This window comes from Canis lupus, chromosome 9 (assembly GCF_003254725.2).
Source record: "Canis lupus dingo isolate Sandy chromosome 9, ASM325472v2, whole genome shotgun sequence".
NCBI lineage: Eukaryota > Metazoa > Chordata > Mammalia > Carnivora > Canidae > Canis > Canis lupus.
In genome coordinates this window covers 59,727,853-59,742,705 of record NC_064251.1, presented here as the reverse complement: position 1 = coordinate 59,742,705, position 14,853 = coordinate 59,727,853, and the positions used below count along the sequence as shown (strand labels likewise).

Below are 14,853 nucleotides of genomic sequence, written 5' to 3'. Positions count from 1 at the left end.
CCAACACGCTTTCATACCTCAGGCTCTCCTATCTGCATTCACAGGTGGTCTCCAAGTCACACCCTGGAGACCAGCAGTCCCCTGCCCTGGATGTCCTGAGACCCCCAAGATAAGAACTGAGCATGAGGACCAAGGGCCCGGGTTGGAGACCGGATGGGGAGCAGGGCCTCGGCCTCCAACCTCCACCCCCACAGGGCCTGCCAACCACTCTTCCTCGTGACTCCCCCTTGGGAGCGATGCTCCTTCCACCAGCCTCGACCCTGGCATCAGCCTCTTCTTTTTCTCCCTCCTCCCCTCCATGTCTCCCACACCTCCTCCCACCAGTTGGGGGTCCTTCTCCCAGGTTCCCAGCATTCCACCGTGGCCTTGACTTCTTCACCCCCCATTTTGCCCCCATGGTGTGCTTCCTCAAGTACAACCTGAGTGAGCCTTTCCTCACTTAAAGCTACTGTTGCTCCCTGCTTGATCCCAGGAGTTCCCAGCTATCCTAGTATCCTAGTATCCTAGTGCCCCAAATTCCCTGCTGGGGGGTGCAAATTCCTTCACTTGCTCCTTTATTCATTCAGGATTTAGGGCCTACCTCCAGCCTTCCTTCTTACCTCACAGGGCTCCTGGCCCCCCAAATCTACATATTAGTGCCCATGTACCAGCAGCCCCTGGTGCTGTCCTAAACACCCTGTGCACCTTCACCCATGTTGTCCCCTCTGCTCTGGTGGGGTGGAACTGCCCCCCCCCCTTTTACTACCTTTTACTACCTGACCAACTCCTATTTGTTCTTTCAAGACCCCCCACCTTCTTCAAGAGCCTCACTGACCCTCCCCACATCCCTAAGCTGCTTCCCAGGGGCTGGTTCCTGTCAAGGCCAGGAACTCAGCTGGTCAGAGGGAGGTCAGGCAATTGAGGAAGGGCTGAGCCAGCCCCCAATTCTGGGCTCAGAATTCTGGAAATATGCTTTAGGACAAGGCACAGGGCACAATAGGGTCTGGTCACCTCCTGCCCGGTGACCAGCAGGATGCTGCCATCCTTGCCATGTTGGATCTGGCGGTAGATGTGGTCAAACACCAGCAGCTCACTCCAGCAGTTCTGCAGCAGTGTCATCTGGTCAGCCACCTGGAGGGAAGAGGCATGTGTGGGTCCGGGATCCAGCCAGGTCCGTCCCTCTCCCAACTCACGATTCAGAGGCTCACTTGGATATGTGACCTGAGCAAGCCACTTCACCTCCTTTTTTTTTTTTAATTTATGATAGGCACAGAGAGAGAGAGAGAGAGAGAGAGAGAGGCAGAGACACAGGCAGAGGGAGAAGCAGGCTCCACGCACCGGGAGCCCGACGTGGGATTCGATCCCGGGTCTCCAGGATCGCGCCCTGGGCCAAAGGCAGGCGCTAAACCGCTGCGCCACCCAGGGATCCCACCACTTCACCTCTTGATGCCCTTTTTGCCTATCTGCCTACTTTGTCAAAGTGTAGCAGAGATCAAGTAAATAAATAGATAGATAGAAAGAAAAGATCCAGTGGAAGTGCTCAGAACTCAGCCAGGCTTGGCTTCGGGCCCTCGCTCTCCTCCGACAAGCTGTGTGACCTGAAGCAATTTCTAAAGCCTTCTGAGCCTCGGTTTTCTCCTCTGTGGAGGGGGCAAAGCATCAGAAGGGGGTTTGGCACATACTGAGCCCTTGATAAATATTAGTGGATAATGTTCATGGAAGTAGTTTGTGAAGAACTCCTTTAAATGTGAGGGAAGAGGGATCCCTGGGTGGCGCAGCGGTTTGGAGCCTGCCTTTGGCCCAGGACGCGATCCTGGAGACCCGGGATCGAATCCCACGTCGGGCTCCCGGTGCGTGGAGCCTGCTTCTCCCTCTGCCTGTGTCTCTGCCTCTCTCTCTCTCTCTGTAACTATCATAAATTAAAAAAAAAAATTTAAATGTGAGGGAAGATTATTATTAATTTTAATCTTATGCTCATTTGGCCTGTAGTCACATCTCCAGCAGCCTCAATAGCTCAAAAAACAAGTCATGAAGAGCAAACACAGGGCTTCCCCTGGGCCTTATACAGAGCTTTCAGGCTCATGGAAAGAAAGGAGGGCCCTCCTGGCCTGTGGTCCAACCCAGAATGAGCAGGTGGCTGGCAATGGTTCGTCTGAAGCAGAAACAAAACAAAGAAAGAGGCGGGTTCTGAATACCCAGGCTGTAGTCAGGGCACCCAGTGCAAGGACAGGGACTGCCTCTGTGTGGGGTGTCCTTCCACCCTGGAGGGTCACTAGCATGGCAAGAATGGACACTCGTGACAATGGTGAGTGGGACTCAGGACCATGGGATGCCAGAGCCTAAACGGCCCTCAGGGATCATGCCCCTGGCCCAAACTGCTATTTTTTTTTTTTAAACTGCTATTTTTTAAATGAAAATCTACTGCCCAGAGAAAGTGAAGGACTCTCCTGGGATCACAAAGAGGTAGAGCCAGGCCAGAGGCACAGCTGGCCTTCTCAGTCCACAACCCTCTATGGTGGCAAATACTGCGCTCTCCCAGGCGTTCAGAACCACACGGGGCACTGCAGATCATCTTAGGGAGACGTGATACAGACACCAGCCCCTCTCAGTGTCTGCGGCTCATTAGCAGGCCACCGTCTACACAGCAGGCATTTCCTGGGCACCTTCCCGGGCCCTGCCCCGTGATAAATTCAAACTATGATAACTACTAGTTGTTGCACTGCAGCTCCACAGTACGGCTGTTATTCCCAGTCTATGGAGAGAAGACACCCAGGATAGTCAGGTAACTTGCTCAAGGTCACACTGCTCTGTCTGGTTCCAGATCCATGCTCTAAACCACCAGGGATGGAAGAGGACCCTCTCTGGCCACCCAGGAATTCATGGCATGCCTGTTACCTCCCCCAAGAAGCTCTCCCCAACCCCTCCTCCTTCCACAGTGCCCTCACCATACTCTGGATGTGGCACCTGCACCATCTAATGGCACCCATTTGTGCCTCTGTCTTCCCTAATAAATATGGGGTCTGAGAAGGCAGGGCTGATGTGCAGTTCATCTCTGGGCTCCCGGAGGAGGGGGGTCAGTGAGCAACTGATGAACAGATATCAGCTCCCAAGACAGGCACAGAGAGCCTAGGAATGATCCCCAACCCCAAGGGCCAGAGAGATCCAGGCAGCCTCTGGCCTGAGGGGAACTGGCAATGCCCACGGAATAGCTCTCTCTTCTTGGGGTTAGAAGCCTCTTCCTCCTTCCTGTGCCTCCCCCAACCCTGGGGGGCAGCCTGGGGCCTGCCCCCCTCCTTCCCTGTGCCCCCACGCTGGAGTAGCCTGGGCCTGGCCTCAGGCCGGCTGAAGGAGTGAACAAGTGAGCAGCTGGACACACAGTCAGGCCTCCCTCAGTCCTCCCCTGCCCACTGTTTCCAAGGCCTGCACGGCTGAGAACAAGAGGGAGGGCCTGTCTCTGTTCTGCTTTGAGTTGCCAGCTTCCCATCTTCCCTTGTTCACCTCATTCTGTGTCAGGAAGTGCTTCTTCGAGCGCCCACACTGGCAGAGTGAGAAGCCCAGCTAGGGGCCCTGGACTCAGCCACAGCTAGCCCTGGATTGGTGCCCAGAGACACTGGGACCTGGGCAAGGCTGAATCACAGACATCTCTCCCATCTCTCCTCAGGAAGTGGCCAACCCCCAAAGAACCACTGGCAGGAGGCCTCCCCCCCTAGTTTCTGAGGAGAAAGGCCAGGCCCGGCCAGTGGTCGCAACTTGGCCCATTCTCAGCAAGCCCTGGCCTCCTCACCCCTGTCCGGTCAACATTCTGCCCACGTTACACATACGGAGACAGAGGCTTCCTAAGGTAACCACAGGGAGCTGGGCTCTGCCCCAGAGTCCCCAGGAAGTCCTAAGGCCCAAGAAGAAGGTGTCTGCCGGGAGTCAACTGGCCCACCCTGGGCGACCCAGATGGAGGCAGAGCAGGCGGGAGGACATGCAGGGCTGGGGCTCTTGGGCCTGGCTGAAGGAACAGGGTGCTGGGGAGGTGGAAGAGTGAGAGATAAGACGGAGAATTAGGAGATAAGCAGGCTGAGCTTCGGGTAGAAAGCAAGAGGGGTCACAGTGACCCAGCTGGCCAAGCCCTGGGAGCAGACTCTGTACCCAGACCTCAGACCCCAGGGGTGGGGGCAGCCCTGCCCACGGGGCTGATAGGGTCGGCAGGGCAGAGAGATGCGATGTTGGCTAAGCCTTGGTGCCCTGTGCCCTCCGTTTGAGTCCCGACTCAGCCACATATCGTCCCCTGCCCTGATTTTCTGTCCTAAGAAATTGGACAAATAAATGCTCCCTCCTTTGGTTAGAGAAGACATATGAGCGATCGCAGGGGTGTCGGTTGTGAAGGGCTCTTGGGACCCATGGTTGGCTCTCCTGCCCCGGCTGGGGTTCCCATCTATCCCCAGCCAAACAGACTTTTCACTTGCTCTTCCTCTAGATGGACAGATGGACACATAAAGACACCAAACTCCAAAACACCTCCCACAGAGACGAGTGCACGTGTGTGCATGGATGCGCGGCCTGCACACACACAAGCATACGCACACGTACCCTCTTTTTATTTCAAAGAAAACCAGAAGGCCCTAGCTGCCAGCCCCTCTCCACAGGAAAGCAGGTGGCTAAGAGGCTCACTTAACCAAAGAGGGTGGTGTTCACCTTCCTTAGCTTTCTCCCTAAGCAAAGGTTCCTCCTCTGCCCTCAGACCTCCCTGGCACCTGGGGAACAAGGACATTTGCAGCCCCAGCCCTGGGGTCCCTCATTGGCCTGGCCTGTCTGCGCAGCCCACCAGCCGCCCACCCCTCCTGCTGGGCTGCCATAAATCTTCCCGGAGCCTTGACACTTTGCAGCCTGCCCGGGAGGAGGGGTATTTATGGGTGCCGAGCTGACCTCCCTCCCAACAGGGCCCCCTCTGGAGCCCCCTGGGGTCTGATCGGTCTGGCAGCCGAAGGCCAGCGGGCTCTGTAATTCTCCAGTGGTTGACATGCCACAGGCCGGCCAAGGTGCTCCCCTGGCCGAGTGGTTGGCAGGCCCTCGTTTGTCAGCCCGGGCCTGACAGAGTTACTGCTGTTTAAATGAAACCATAGATCTGAGCAGTTAAATCTGTTGCCAACCGGGGGCCTCCAAGTTGGATGCTGAGGGTGAAGTAATGTCAAGATGGGTCATTAGGCACTCCTGGACCTCACCTCCCCCTCCTTGATTCCTATCTGGTGTCCTCCCAGCCTGCCCTTCCTGGGAACTGTTCAGAAAGGCTGACTGCCTGGGCTGACACACTGCCCTCCACCAAGCAGCGGGGACAGGTGTTTCTGCTACCTTGCTGCGGGTACAAGTTGCTTTATAAGTCCTGGGCAAGGTGGCCACCAGTCTTCTCCTGGAGTGCTAGTGCTCAGGGGAGCATGGCTATGGTCTATCCTTTCTCACTTCTCTGGGCCAGGCCTTAGTACCACCTGCAAGTAATGATTACAGGGGTGCAGCAGCAGAGAGGACAGGAGGGAAAGGCCACGGCTCCAGCCTACCAGACACTCCTGTGTGCTGTGCCCTGTGTGAAGCTCTTTACCTGTCCTGGCTTGCGAATCCTTACAACAGCCCTACGAAGTGGACGTTATTTCAACTCCTCTTCTTTTATAGATAAGGAAACTCCAGCCCAGAGGAGTCACTTGCCCAGAGTCCCATTCATGGCAAGTGGCAGAGCCGAGACAGAGCTGGAACTTGAATACAAGCTTCTCCAATTCTGGTCTCTGTCACGGACTTCTGTGCCACTGTCAGATCCAACACACCAAGACTGCGTGAGATGAAAAATAGAGACAGAGGGACATCTCAGCCGGAAGAGAGAACAGAGGAGGAGAACCCCAGGCTGGCAGCATCCCCAGCAGCTTAGCAAAGACCCCAGGCCTTCCCCTGGGTAAGCGAGATGTCATCAGCATCACCAGGGGCTGAGTGGCCTCTAGGGAGAGCTAAGGCTGTGTGGTAGGAGCCCTCCCTGCCCCAGGATGTCGGGCCCCAGCCAGCCCTGGCAGGCTGTGCATCACATACCACCAGAGGACCCTCTCTGGACACAGAGAAACACCCGAAACTCCCTGACACATGACACCTTTTCACACTTCTAGGCCTTATTCTATGCTGTTCTCCCTTACTGGCATGTCTTTAACCTTCCCAGACTGCTTTCTGGCAAGAGAGAGATCAAAAAAGCCTCTGATTTCCTTAGATGGAGACTTTTGCACTCCTGCCTGGCCCCCACTGGTCCCCTTCCATTGCTCTCAGAGCCCCGGGCAGCCTGCATTGGCGTCATCTGCATGCCTATCTGTTTCTTCTGATAGCCTGGCTACATCCTGGGTCCAATTCATCTCAATATTCCCACTGCCTAGCAAAATGCCGAGCTCTCGGAGTGAGAGAACCCCCCACTTCTGCCTGGAAGTAGGGGGGTGAATGGCTACCAAAGGGAAAAGAGGGTCACTCAGCACTACTCCCACTTTCCTGCTTTCCCACTTCTGGCTTTGCAAACAGACACTAGCCAGGGCTTGCTTGTTAGACCAACAAGAAAGAAGTTCCACATGGCTCATTAGGAGGCCCTCTAAAGGCTGGGCTGGTACTTATCTGCAAGGCTCCTTTACAGAGAATGGTAACCATGGTTCATATTCCTGGGCTCGACTCAGAGGTTCTGGGAAGGGGAAGCAGGAAGGTTTGGACCACAGAGAAGCCAGAAGCAGGAAAAAACACTCAGCAAAGCTGGGACAAAAGCCCTTCCCATCCTGCGTGAAAAACCCCAAGAGACTAGGAAGGCGGCCAGAGGAAGTGCCCTGCCCCTGGATCCAGGGTTCTGGAAAGCCAGGAATGCTCTGCTCCTCCTCCCCCCAACACAGGGGGGCTCATGGGAAGTCTGGAGGGGAAGCTGGCAACCAACCCAAGGGTCCTGGGGTCCTCATCCCCAACCAGGGCCTCCAGCCAGGATTAAAAGGCAGATGGGATTGTTCAAGGCCCTGCCTCTTGTCCCAACCATGAGGTTGGTTGGCCTAGAGAGGGGGCAAGGGTGAGAAGTCCCATCCTGTGGCAAATACATGGCCCCCATCCTCAGACCCTATGTGGCGGAGGCAGGAATCATCACCACCAATTCTTGACTCCCAGGGTAACCCAGACCCCCTGCCCTGTGATGACCACCTCCTATCTTGTCCTGCCCTGTGCCCAGCCCAGGCGGGCAGTGCCCCCGGCCCATCCGGCCACATGCCCCTGGAGGAAGCCCAGGCGTCAGCACTGACAATGCTGCTCAAGGCTGCAGTGGCCCCAGCAGGGAGGGCAACAGGCTCTGCTGTTTATATCCAGCCCTGGAATAGCCAGGGAGGCTGGCCTGGGAAAGCCAAACACCCACCAGCCTGGACTAAAGACCATCTATGCCCAAGCCAACCAGGGCTGGGGCTTGCCCGGGCTCGAGGGTGCCTCAGAGGTTGCCAGAGGCAACAAGGAGCCAGGGCCTTAGGGGGGCAGCTTCCAGGCCTTGGGCCCACCAGGCAGGATGCCTGGGAACCTCTTCCCTATCTGGCCTGTTTCTCCTGCTGCTTTCTTGCTTACTTTGGCTGCAGGTACTTTGACCCAGGGGAAGGAAAGCCTTGGGAAAAAGGAAGACTGCCTCCTTTGGGAAGATCAGTAACAGGGCCCACAATCGCTCACCCAGCCCCCACTGCCCACACAGACACACGGACACACACACGTGAGAGCAACCATCAAGCACAAGAGCTGCAGAGAGACAGCAAGACCTTTCCCCGTAGGTGGGGAGGAAAACGTCCACAAGCATTCCCAACTCTCAGATAGGAAGATACTCCCCGCCCACCAGGACGTCTGAGGCTGGCAGGAATTCTTGGCCTCTCCAAATGCGAAGACAGGGATTGGTTGTGTCCTCTTCTTGACACTGGGCTGGGGCAGCCAGAGGCAGCTTCCAAAGGACTCAGCTAGTCATTCAGGGGAGCTCAGGGTCTCAGGGGAAGTGAGAGAAATGCCTGCAAAGCCCCTAACCAGATGAGAAAGGAAGAGAGAGCAAAAGGGCTAGAGAAACAGAGATGCAGAGAGACAGCATACCAGGGAGAAAAAGACAACAAGAGAGAGAGATAGAGATAAAAGAAGCTGAGTCTGTGACAAATACAGACTCAAGAAACAGAAGGAAAGAGAGCAGGAGAGGGGAGGGAGAGGGGAGGGAGAGGGGGAAGGAGCAAGGATGGCTGTGATGGACCAGAAACACCTCTTGGTGTCCCCCAGTGTGCCCCCCCCCGTGCCCTCATACTACCTGAGGCCAGGGCAGGGGAGCAGGACAGCCCCTGGGACAGAGGGTCGGGAGCCAAGAGAACACCCCAGCCCCAGCAGCCAGCCAGGTGGAAGGAGGGACTCACCTCTAGCTCTTTGAAGACCATGCACCTGCGTGCCCAGTCCACGATGGAGATGAAGGTCTGGTCAGCCATCCGGCACAGGAGGCTGAAAGGTGCAGGCTGGTCAGGGCGGCCTTTGGCTGGTTCCTGCAGACAGCCCACAATGCGCGCCCGCACCTGGTCCTCATCTGGCTCCAGCTGCAGCAGCTGCAGGATGAGCTCGGGCACGCCCGGCCCTCCGGAGAAGGGCTCTGGGTAGCCATAGGGCGGCCCCGGCTGCGGGGGACTGGCATAGGGCTCTGGGTACTCAGACTTGATGGCACGGCCAGGGAAGCTGGGATAGAGGTAACCGGCCAGAGGCCCGTGGGCGCTGGGCACAGCCATGGGCAATGCTGGAGCTCCAAAGTCGCCCAGCGGCCCAGCAGGTGGACCAGAGGCCAGGCCCTTGGGCTCAGGCGCGTGCAGGCCGGGGGGCAGCATGTAGTCCGGCGGGGGAGGCGGTGGGGGAGGCACCCCCATCGGAGGACCCGTCTCCAGCTTGAAGCCATTGGCTCGAATCTGTGCCTTCTTCTGCTGCTTCAGGGCACGGTCCCGTTTGTACATGGGCCCGAATTTGTTCCGGCCACCCCGCATGCGGTCAGCACGCACAGCTGTGGGCAGGAGCAGAGGGTCAGCTGCACCGTAACGCCACACCCCAGACCTATCCCAGACGGTGTCGCCTCCCCCGTTCAGTACCTCTTCAGGCTCCCACTGCCCACGGGTGAAGTCAGTCTCCTTAGCCTGGCACTCCCAGGTCACCCTTTACAAGACCCCATGTTCTTTCCACTCCCCCTTCGCTGTTTATTCCCCCATTCGGCACGTTTTCTTCTTCCTCCAACCTGCCTTTGTTATTCCTTCTGCCTCAAACCCTTTCTTTTTCTCATGCCTGCCAAACACCCAGCCCTAGGGTCACCACCCCCAGAAGCGTTCCTAGATTCATCTGGGCAGAACCCGCTGTCCTTGCCCCAGATGTCCTGCCTCTTGTCCACTGTCGTCCTGCTGAGTGGAATCACGCCATGTGACCCAGGCTGAGAGTTTCTGGGGATTCAGCAATGGGTTCAGGTGCCTTGTACAAGGCCGAGCAGGGAGATGGTGACAGGAAGAAGGTCCTTGTCAGCCTTATTCATAGCACCAAGTTCACTCCCCAGTGTCCAGCTGCTTCGTTACTGACTACCCGACTGCTGAACCCCTACTACAGGATGACTCCGGCTTCCTCCAGTGCCTTCAAATGTGACACTGAATTTAGAGCTGGTCAGGGTTCTATGCCGGGAGAAGGGAACTCCCTGGCTGACCGGATGTCCCTCCACCTGGCCAAGGATGTGTCACCGATTGGACCCAACAGGTGCATCTCTGCAGCCGCAGTGTGGCCCTAGCCCTCGCTCAGACAGGACCCCACCCTGAGCTCGAAGAGAAGGGAGAGAGAGTAGGAGGGAGAGGGGGGTGCCTAGCAGGGAGGTGTCTTAGGACCGGCCAAGCTTCCTGCCACGGGGGTGGACAGCCCAGCTCTGCTCTGTCGGGCTCCAGCAGGGTGGCTCTGCTACCTTCAACAACCGTCTTCCGATCCAAAAGGACCTGGAGCTGGGGACATCGGGACCTTCCCCCTCTTGTCTAGGAGTCCCTCCTCTAGGCGGCAGGGCTTGTGGTCCGCAGCTCTCAGAGCCACTAGGGGCTTTCTACATTGTTTAAAAACTTTAGCCAACAGCTGCCTGCTCTGCGCGCAGCCCGGCTGCGGCCAGCAGCGTGGAAGCCTGAGACCGTCCACCCTCGGCAACTTAAGAGTTTTTCCTGCTGAAACGTTTTTCCTCCCCTCTGGACTGAGAGGTGGGAGGACGGGGGTGGGAAGGCAAGGATGGGCTTGGGTCCTCTGGAACCGATTGTTCCGCCTTCCCTCACCCTCCCAGGACCCTTCCAAGAAGGACTCTCACGCACAGAATGAACGACCTGACCGTTTGGATGGACAAATGGACAGGCGGGCTGGATGAGTGAAGGCTGTGATGATGGACACATAATAACATGATGATGATGATGATGATGATGACGACGACGAGGGCATTTCCTCTGCGCTAGCATTCTGTACAGCTCCCTCACACTGACTGGTCTACTTTCCCGATGGGGAATCTGCAGCTCAGAGGCTTTAAGGAGATCACCCAGGGTCCCCCAGCCTGGGGGTGGTGGCACTGGGACTTGGACTCCGGTAAAGGCACTAAACCCCTCGGCTCCGGCTGCCGCTGGGTGTCAGTGGGGGAGCTGTGAGTCTCCTTGCAGAAGGAGGTGTGCGGAGAGGGGGTCGTCTCCCCAGGATTCCCTTTCAGGTGCTTCTGGACCCTCACCAGCCCCAGCCACTTCCCACCCCCGCCCTGCCGAGATCCGGCCCTGGCGTCACAGGGGGAGCTCGCCGCGGGCTCCAGAAACTTTAAGGGGGCCACGGGCGCCCGCCTCCCACTGCGTCTGCCCCCCGCGACCCCTGTGCCCGCCCGTGCCCGCCGGCCGAGGTCGGCGCTCGGAGGCGCTCGGGGGCTGCAGGGCCGGCGCACACCTTCCAGGCGCATCCCCACTGTCAGGCACTTCTGGAAGCGGCAGAAGGGACAGCGCTTGCGCTGCGTCTTGTCGATCTTGCAGCTCTGGCTCTCCGTGCACGTGTAGTGCTTGTTGTTCTGCACCGTGCGCTTGAAGAAGCCCTAAGGGCGAGAGCGGGGTGAGCGCTGGAGGGGCCCCAGGTCCCCCCGGCCCCCCAGGCCCCCCAGTCCCCCAGGCACCCCGGCCCGCCCCGGCCGCGCGCTCACCTTGCAGCTCTCGCACGTGAGCAGCCCGTAGTGGTAGCCCGACACCTTGTCCCCGCACACGGGGCACAGCTCATCCAGGTCCTCGTCGTACGAATAGTCCATGCCCGCGGCGTCCGCCTGCGGAGGGAGGGGACGGGCAGCGCGGCGGGCGGGTGGGGGCGCGGGGGGCACCCCACGGCGCTGCCCCGTCCCCGCGCCCGGCCGAGGCCGCCGGCGCCGAGCACCCGTGCACCGCGCGCCCTGAGCAGCCCGCCCGGGCCCGGCGGAGCAGCACCCCCGGCTCGGCCTCCCGCCCCGCCCCGCGCCCCCCGCCCCTCCCCGAGGCTCCTCCGGGCCGGTCTGCGGCGCGCGGGACGCGGGGCCCTCGGGCGCTGGCGCTCGGGGCCGGATTCGTTCGTCTGACGACAAAACCCCGATTCTGAGAAAACGGCTCGGCGGCGGGGAGCTGGCGGCGGAGCGGGCGGAGCGGGCGGAGGGGCCGGAGCGGGGCCCTCGCGTCGGGGGTCGCGCGGGGCGCACGGGGAGGCGCGGCGGGCGGCAGCGGGAGGCGCCGAGGACGCGGGAGCGGGGCGGGTCCCGGGCGGCGGAGACCACGGGAGCCCGGGGCGGACGCGGGCGGACGCCGTGCTCGGGGGAGCCCGGGACGGCGGCGGCCGGGAGACAGACAGACGGACGACCGGGAGGCGGACCTGCGGGCGGGGAGCAGCCGGACCGGGCCGCACGCTCCGACCCGCCGGGGCCCCGCGCCGGAGACAAAGGCCGCCGCAGCGACGGCACCGAGAGGCGCAGCCGGAGCCACCGACCCCCGGCGTCGGGCCGAGGCGCGCGCGGTGCGGCCGCGGAGAGCTCGGGCGGGTCCCCGCGGGGCCGACCTCGGGCGGGGAGCGCAGGCCCGGGGCGGGGAGGCGCGCGGAGCCGGGGCCCCGGAACCCCGGAGGCCAGAAGGGGCGCGACGGCCGCGGCGACGGCGACGGCGGCCGCGGCCCTCCCGGCGCCCACCTGCCGCGTCCCGCCCGCCCGAGCCCCGCGCCCCCCGCGCCGCCGCCGCTGAGCCGCACCCGGGCGCAGCGCCGCCTGCCCGCGATGACGGCCGACCGGGCCGGGGGCGGGGAGGCGGGGGCGCGGGGCCCGCAGCCCCCCCCGGCCCCCGGCCCCCGGCCCCCCCCGCCGCCTCCGGGGCCGCAGCGAGGCGCACCTGGGGCCCGGGCCCTCCGCCGCCGACGCGCGCTGCGCGGACCCGCCTCGCAGGGGCCAGGAGCCGGCCCCCCTATATCAGCGCGTGCGGTGTCCGGGGGCGGAGGCCGGCCCACGCCCGCAACCACGCCCGCGCCCGCGCCCGCGCCCGCCCCCGAGCCCGCCGAGCGCCTCCGCCGCCGCCCTCGCGGCCCCCCGCGCCCAGCCCGAGCGCCTCGGAGCCCGGGCGGGAGCCGGGCGCCCGGGAGCCTCGAGCCTCCGCCTGCTGGTCCAGCCCCGCGGTGGCAGGGGCCGCGCCGGGGGCGCTGGTCGTTGTGCCGCGCGGAAGCGGGCGAGGGCGGACGTGGGGGTCCGTGGCCGAGGCACGGGGTCGAGGCCAGGAGCCAGGTGAGCCACTGGCCCTGCCGCGTCTCCTCACGGGAGACTCAAGCAAATGTACACGCGCGCACACGCCGCACACACACATGCACACACGCGCACACGCGCGCACGCACACACTGACCCTCAGTCTGCTCATCTGCGAAGTGGTGATGATGAATGGGCCTCCCCGGGAACGGGCACCGGAGGAACCGACGTGGCGCCGGCGAAGCGCGTGCCTCAGCGCTGCGAGAGCGACCAGCAGCACCCAGCGGGGAGACCTGGGCCGGACCCTTCCTCCACCGCAGGCCTCAGTTTGCTTGGCCGGAAATGGGGATCCTCCGAGGTTGGGCGAGGACCTGAAGCCATCAAGGGCGCGGGAGCCGGGAGACCAGAGGAACCCCTCCCCCCATCACGTGCTGAGCCCTTACCCGGGCTGGGGGAGGGGGAGGGAGAGTCCGGCATCCCCGGGACAAAGGGGACCCCTGGCTGGGACAGGCCCAGCAATTGCTCTGGGGGGGGGGGGGGGAGACTGGACCTGGTCACTCTCACTTTTCAGGTGAAAAAATTGAGACGAGAGAAAGGGGCCCGCTCTCGCCTTGCCCCCGCCCCTCCGCGAAGAACGGTACTGAGACCCGCGGGGCCAGAAAGGCAGGGTCCTCACCGTGGGGTGGGGCGGGGCGGGGCGGGGCGGGGTGGGGCCGGGTGGGGGTGGGGGTGGGGCCCGCGGTTAGGCACCCGCAGCGCCGCTACCGCTACGGATCTGAAGGCTCCGGACCTGGCCTGGGCCCCGACCCGAGCCTCCCCCAGCCGGAGCCTCCCCCGCCAGCGGCCTGGGTTGGCACCTCGCTCCCGCCTGCCGAGGCTGGAGACCCCGCAGACCCCCCTGCTGTCTCACACCCGGCGGAACAAAGGATGGAATAGGCAGCCGGCTCGCTGCGCAGGCGGGCCAGTGGCATCCCTTCTCTGTGCCTCAGTTGGTCTGCACGTAAAATGGAAAAGTTCAGCCCTACCGAGGGAGTCTGCAGTTTCCGTGAGATGCTGTGGACGGATTTTGGTGAGAAAGGAGAGAGCCGAGTCCAGCTTAGCGGAGGACTCCCGACATCCGAGCCCTCAGAAACACTAGCCTTTGCAGGAGCTGGAGGTGGGGGGCTAGTGCTGCTTGTGAACAGCTCTCCATCTGGGAGGGGCCCGCAGAAGGTGGGAAACGGGAGCAGCACCACCTCTGTAGGGGAGTGAAGGGGCTCGAGGAGGAGGGCTGGAGTGTACCAGACATGGTACAGGAAGACTCAGGCGATGTAAGCAGGAGTGTGGCTGGGACTCCAGGTGGTCTAGGGGGCTGGGCTCAGAGCCGGATCCCCCCCCCCCACTTCCATCTTACCCCCTCCTTCTCCAGAGGCTACACTATCCCAGGTTGGGTGCTCTGAGGCTGACCCAGGCTCCATTGCACCCACCCCCACCCACATGCCCAGGGAAGCAAACATCGATCTGCACCAGCCACAGAATGAGGACTGACAGAAGGACATCAGGGACAGACACACAAACCCATACAAATCCATACAAATCCGAGGAGGCAACACAGACACACAGGCGGGGAGCCTGAGAGGCCCCAAAGACAGGCCCAGGGACCATGGACACATTCACAGACTGCCAGGCTCGGGCCAACACAGTGCTGCGAACACTTGGCCGCCCCTAGACAGCAGGACACCGCAGAGCCCATGGGGCCTGTCCCCAGAGGCCTAGCTCCTCCCAGTCAGCTGTCCAGGGAAGAGGGGGTAGCATGATGAGAGGGTAGGTCGGGGGCAATCGCTGGCCCCTTCCCTGCCCAGAGCAGCGGGCACTAGTCACTCAGAGCGGGCAGCGGCCGGCCCAGGCCGCAGGGAGGCACTGAGGAGGGAGGCTGGCCATTAGAGGCCTGGGCCCAGGCCCTCACTTACGGAGCGGAAGGAGAGCTCTCACGCCGGATGAGGGTGGACAGTGGGCACCAGGGATCCGGGGGAAAGCTCCGGCAGCCCAGGTGGGGCAGTGGTGACCGTGGGCACACAGGAGCTCCTTCACGCCACGGCGGGCGGCAGGCGGACAGTAGGCTGGCCCTGTCCGGCCGTCCTCCTCCTCCCCGCCCTGGG

At 61.7% G+C, this 14,853-nt stretch overlaps 1 protein-coding gene across 3 annotated transcripts in view; it reads right to left on the bottom strand.

The window, feature by feature from the left end:
- NR5A1 (nuclear receptor subfamily 5 group A member 1) overlaps positions 1-14,853 on the bottom strand; it is a 24,899-nt gene extending 10,046 nt beyond the window's left edge. Inside the window, exons 1-6 of one of the 3 annotated variants that reach the window (XM_025475102.3) lie at positions 14,665-14,853; positions 12,873-13,086; positions 11,177-11,293; positions 10,930-11,071; positions 8,379-9,004; positions 991-1,110 (exon numbers count right to left, since the gene is read on the bottom strand). In XM_025475102.3, the coding sequence (XP_025330887.1) occupies positions 991-1,110; positions 8,379-9,004; positions 10,930-11,071; positions 11,177-11,293; positions 12,873-12,887 (1,020 nt within the window). In that variant the 5' untranslated portion in view covers positions 12,888-13,086; positions 14,665-14,853. Of the gene's footprint in view, positions 1-990; positions 1,111-8,378; positions 9,005-10,929; positions 11,072-11,176; positions 11,294-12,371; positions 12,415-12,872; positions 13,087-14,664 lie in introns of those variants that run through there. The other 2 variants (XM_025475103.3, XM_025475104.3) reach the window with 2 other exon arrangements.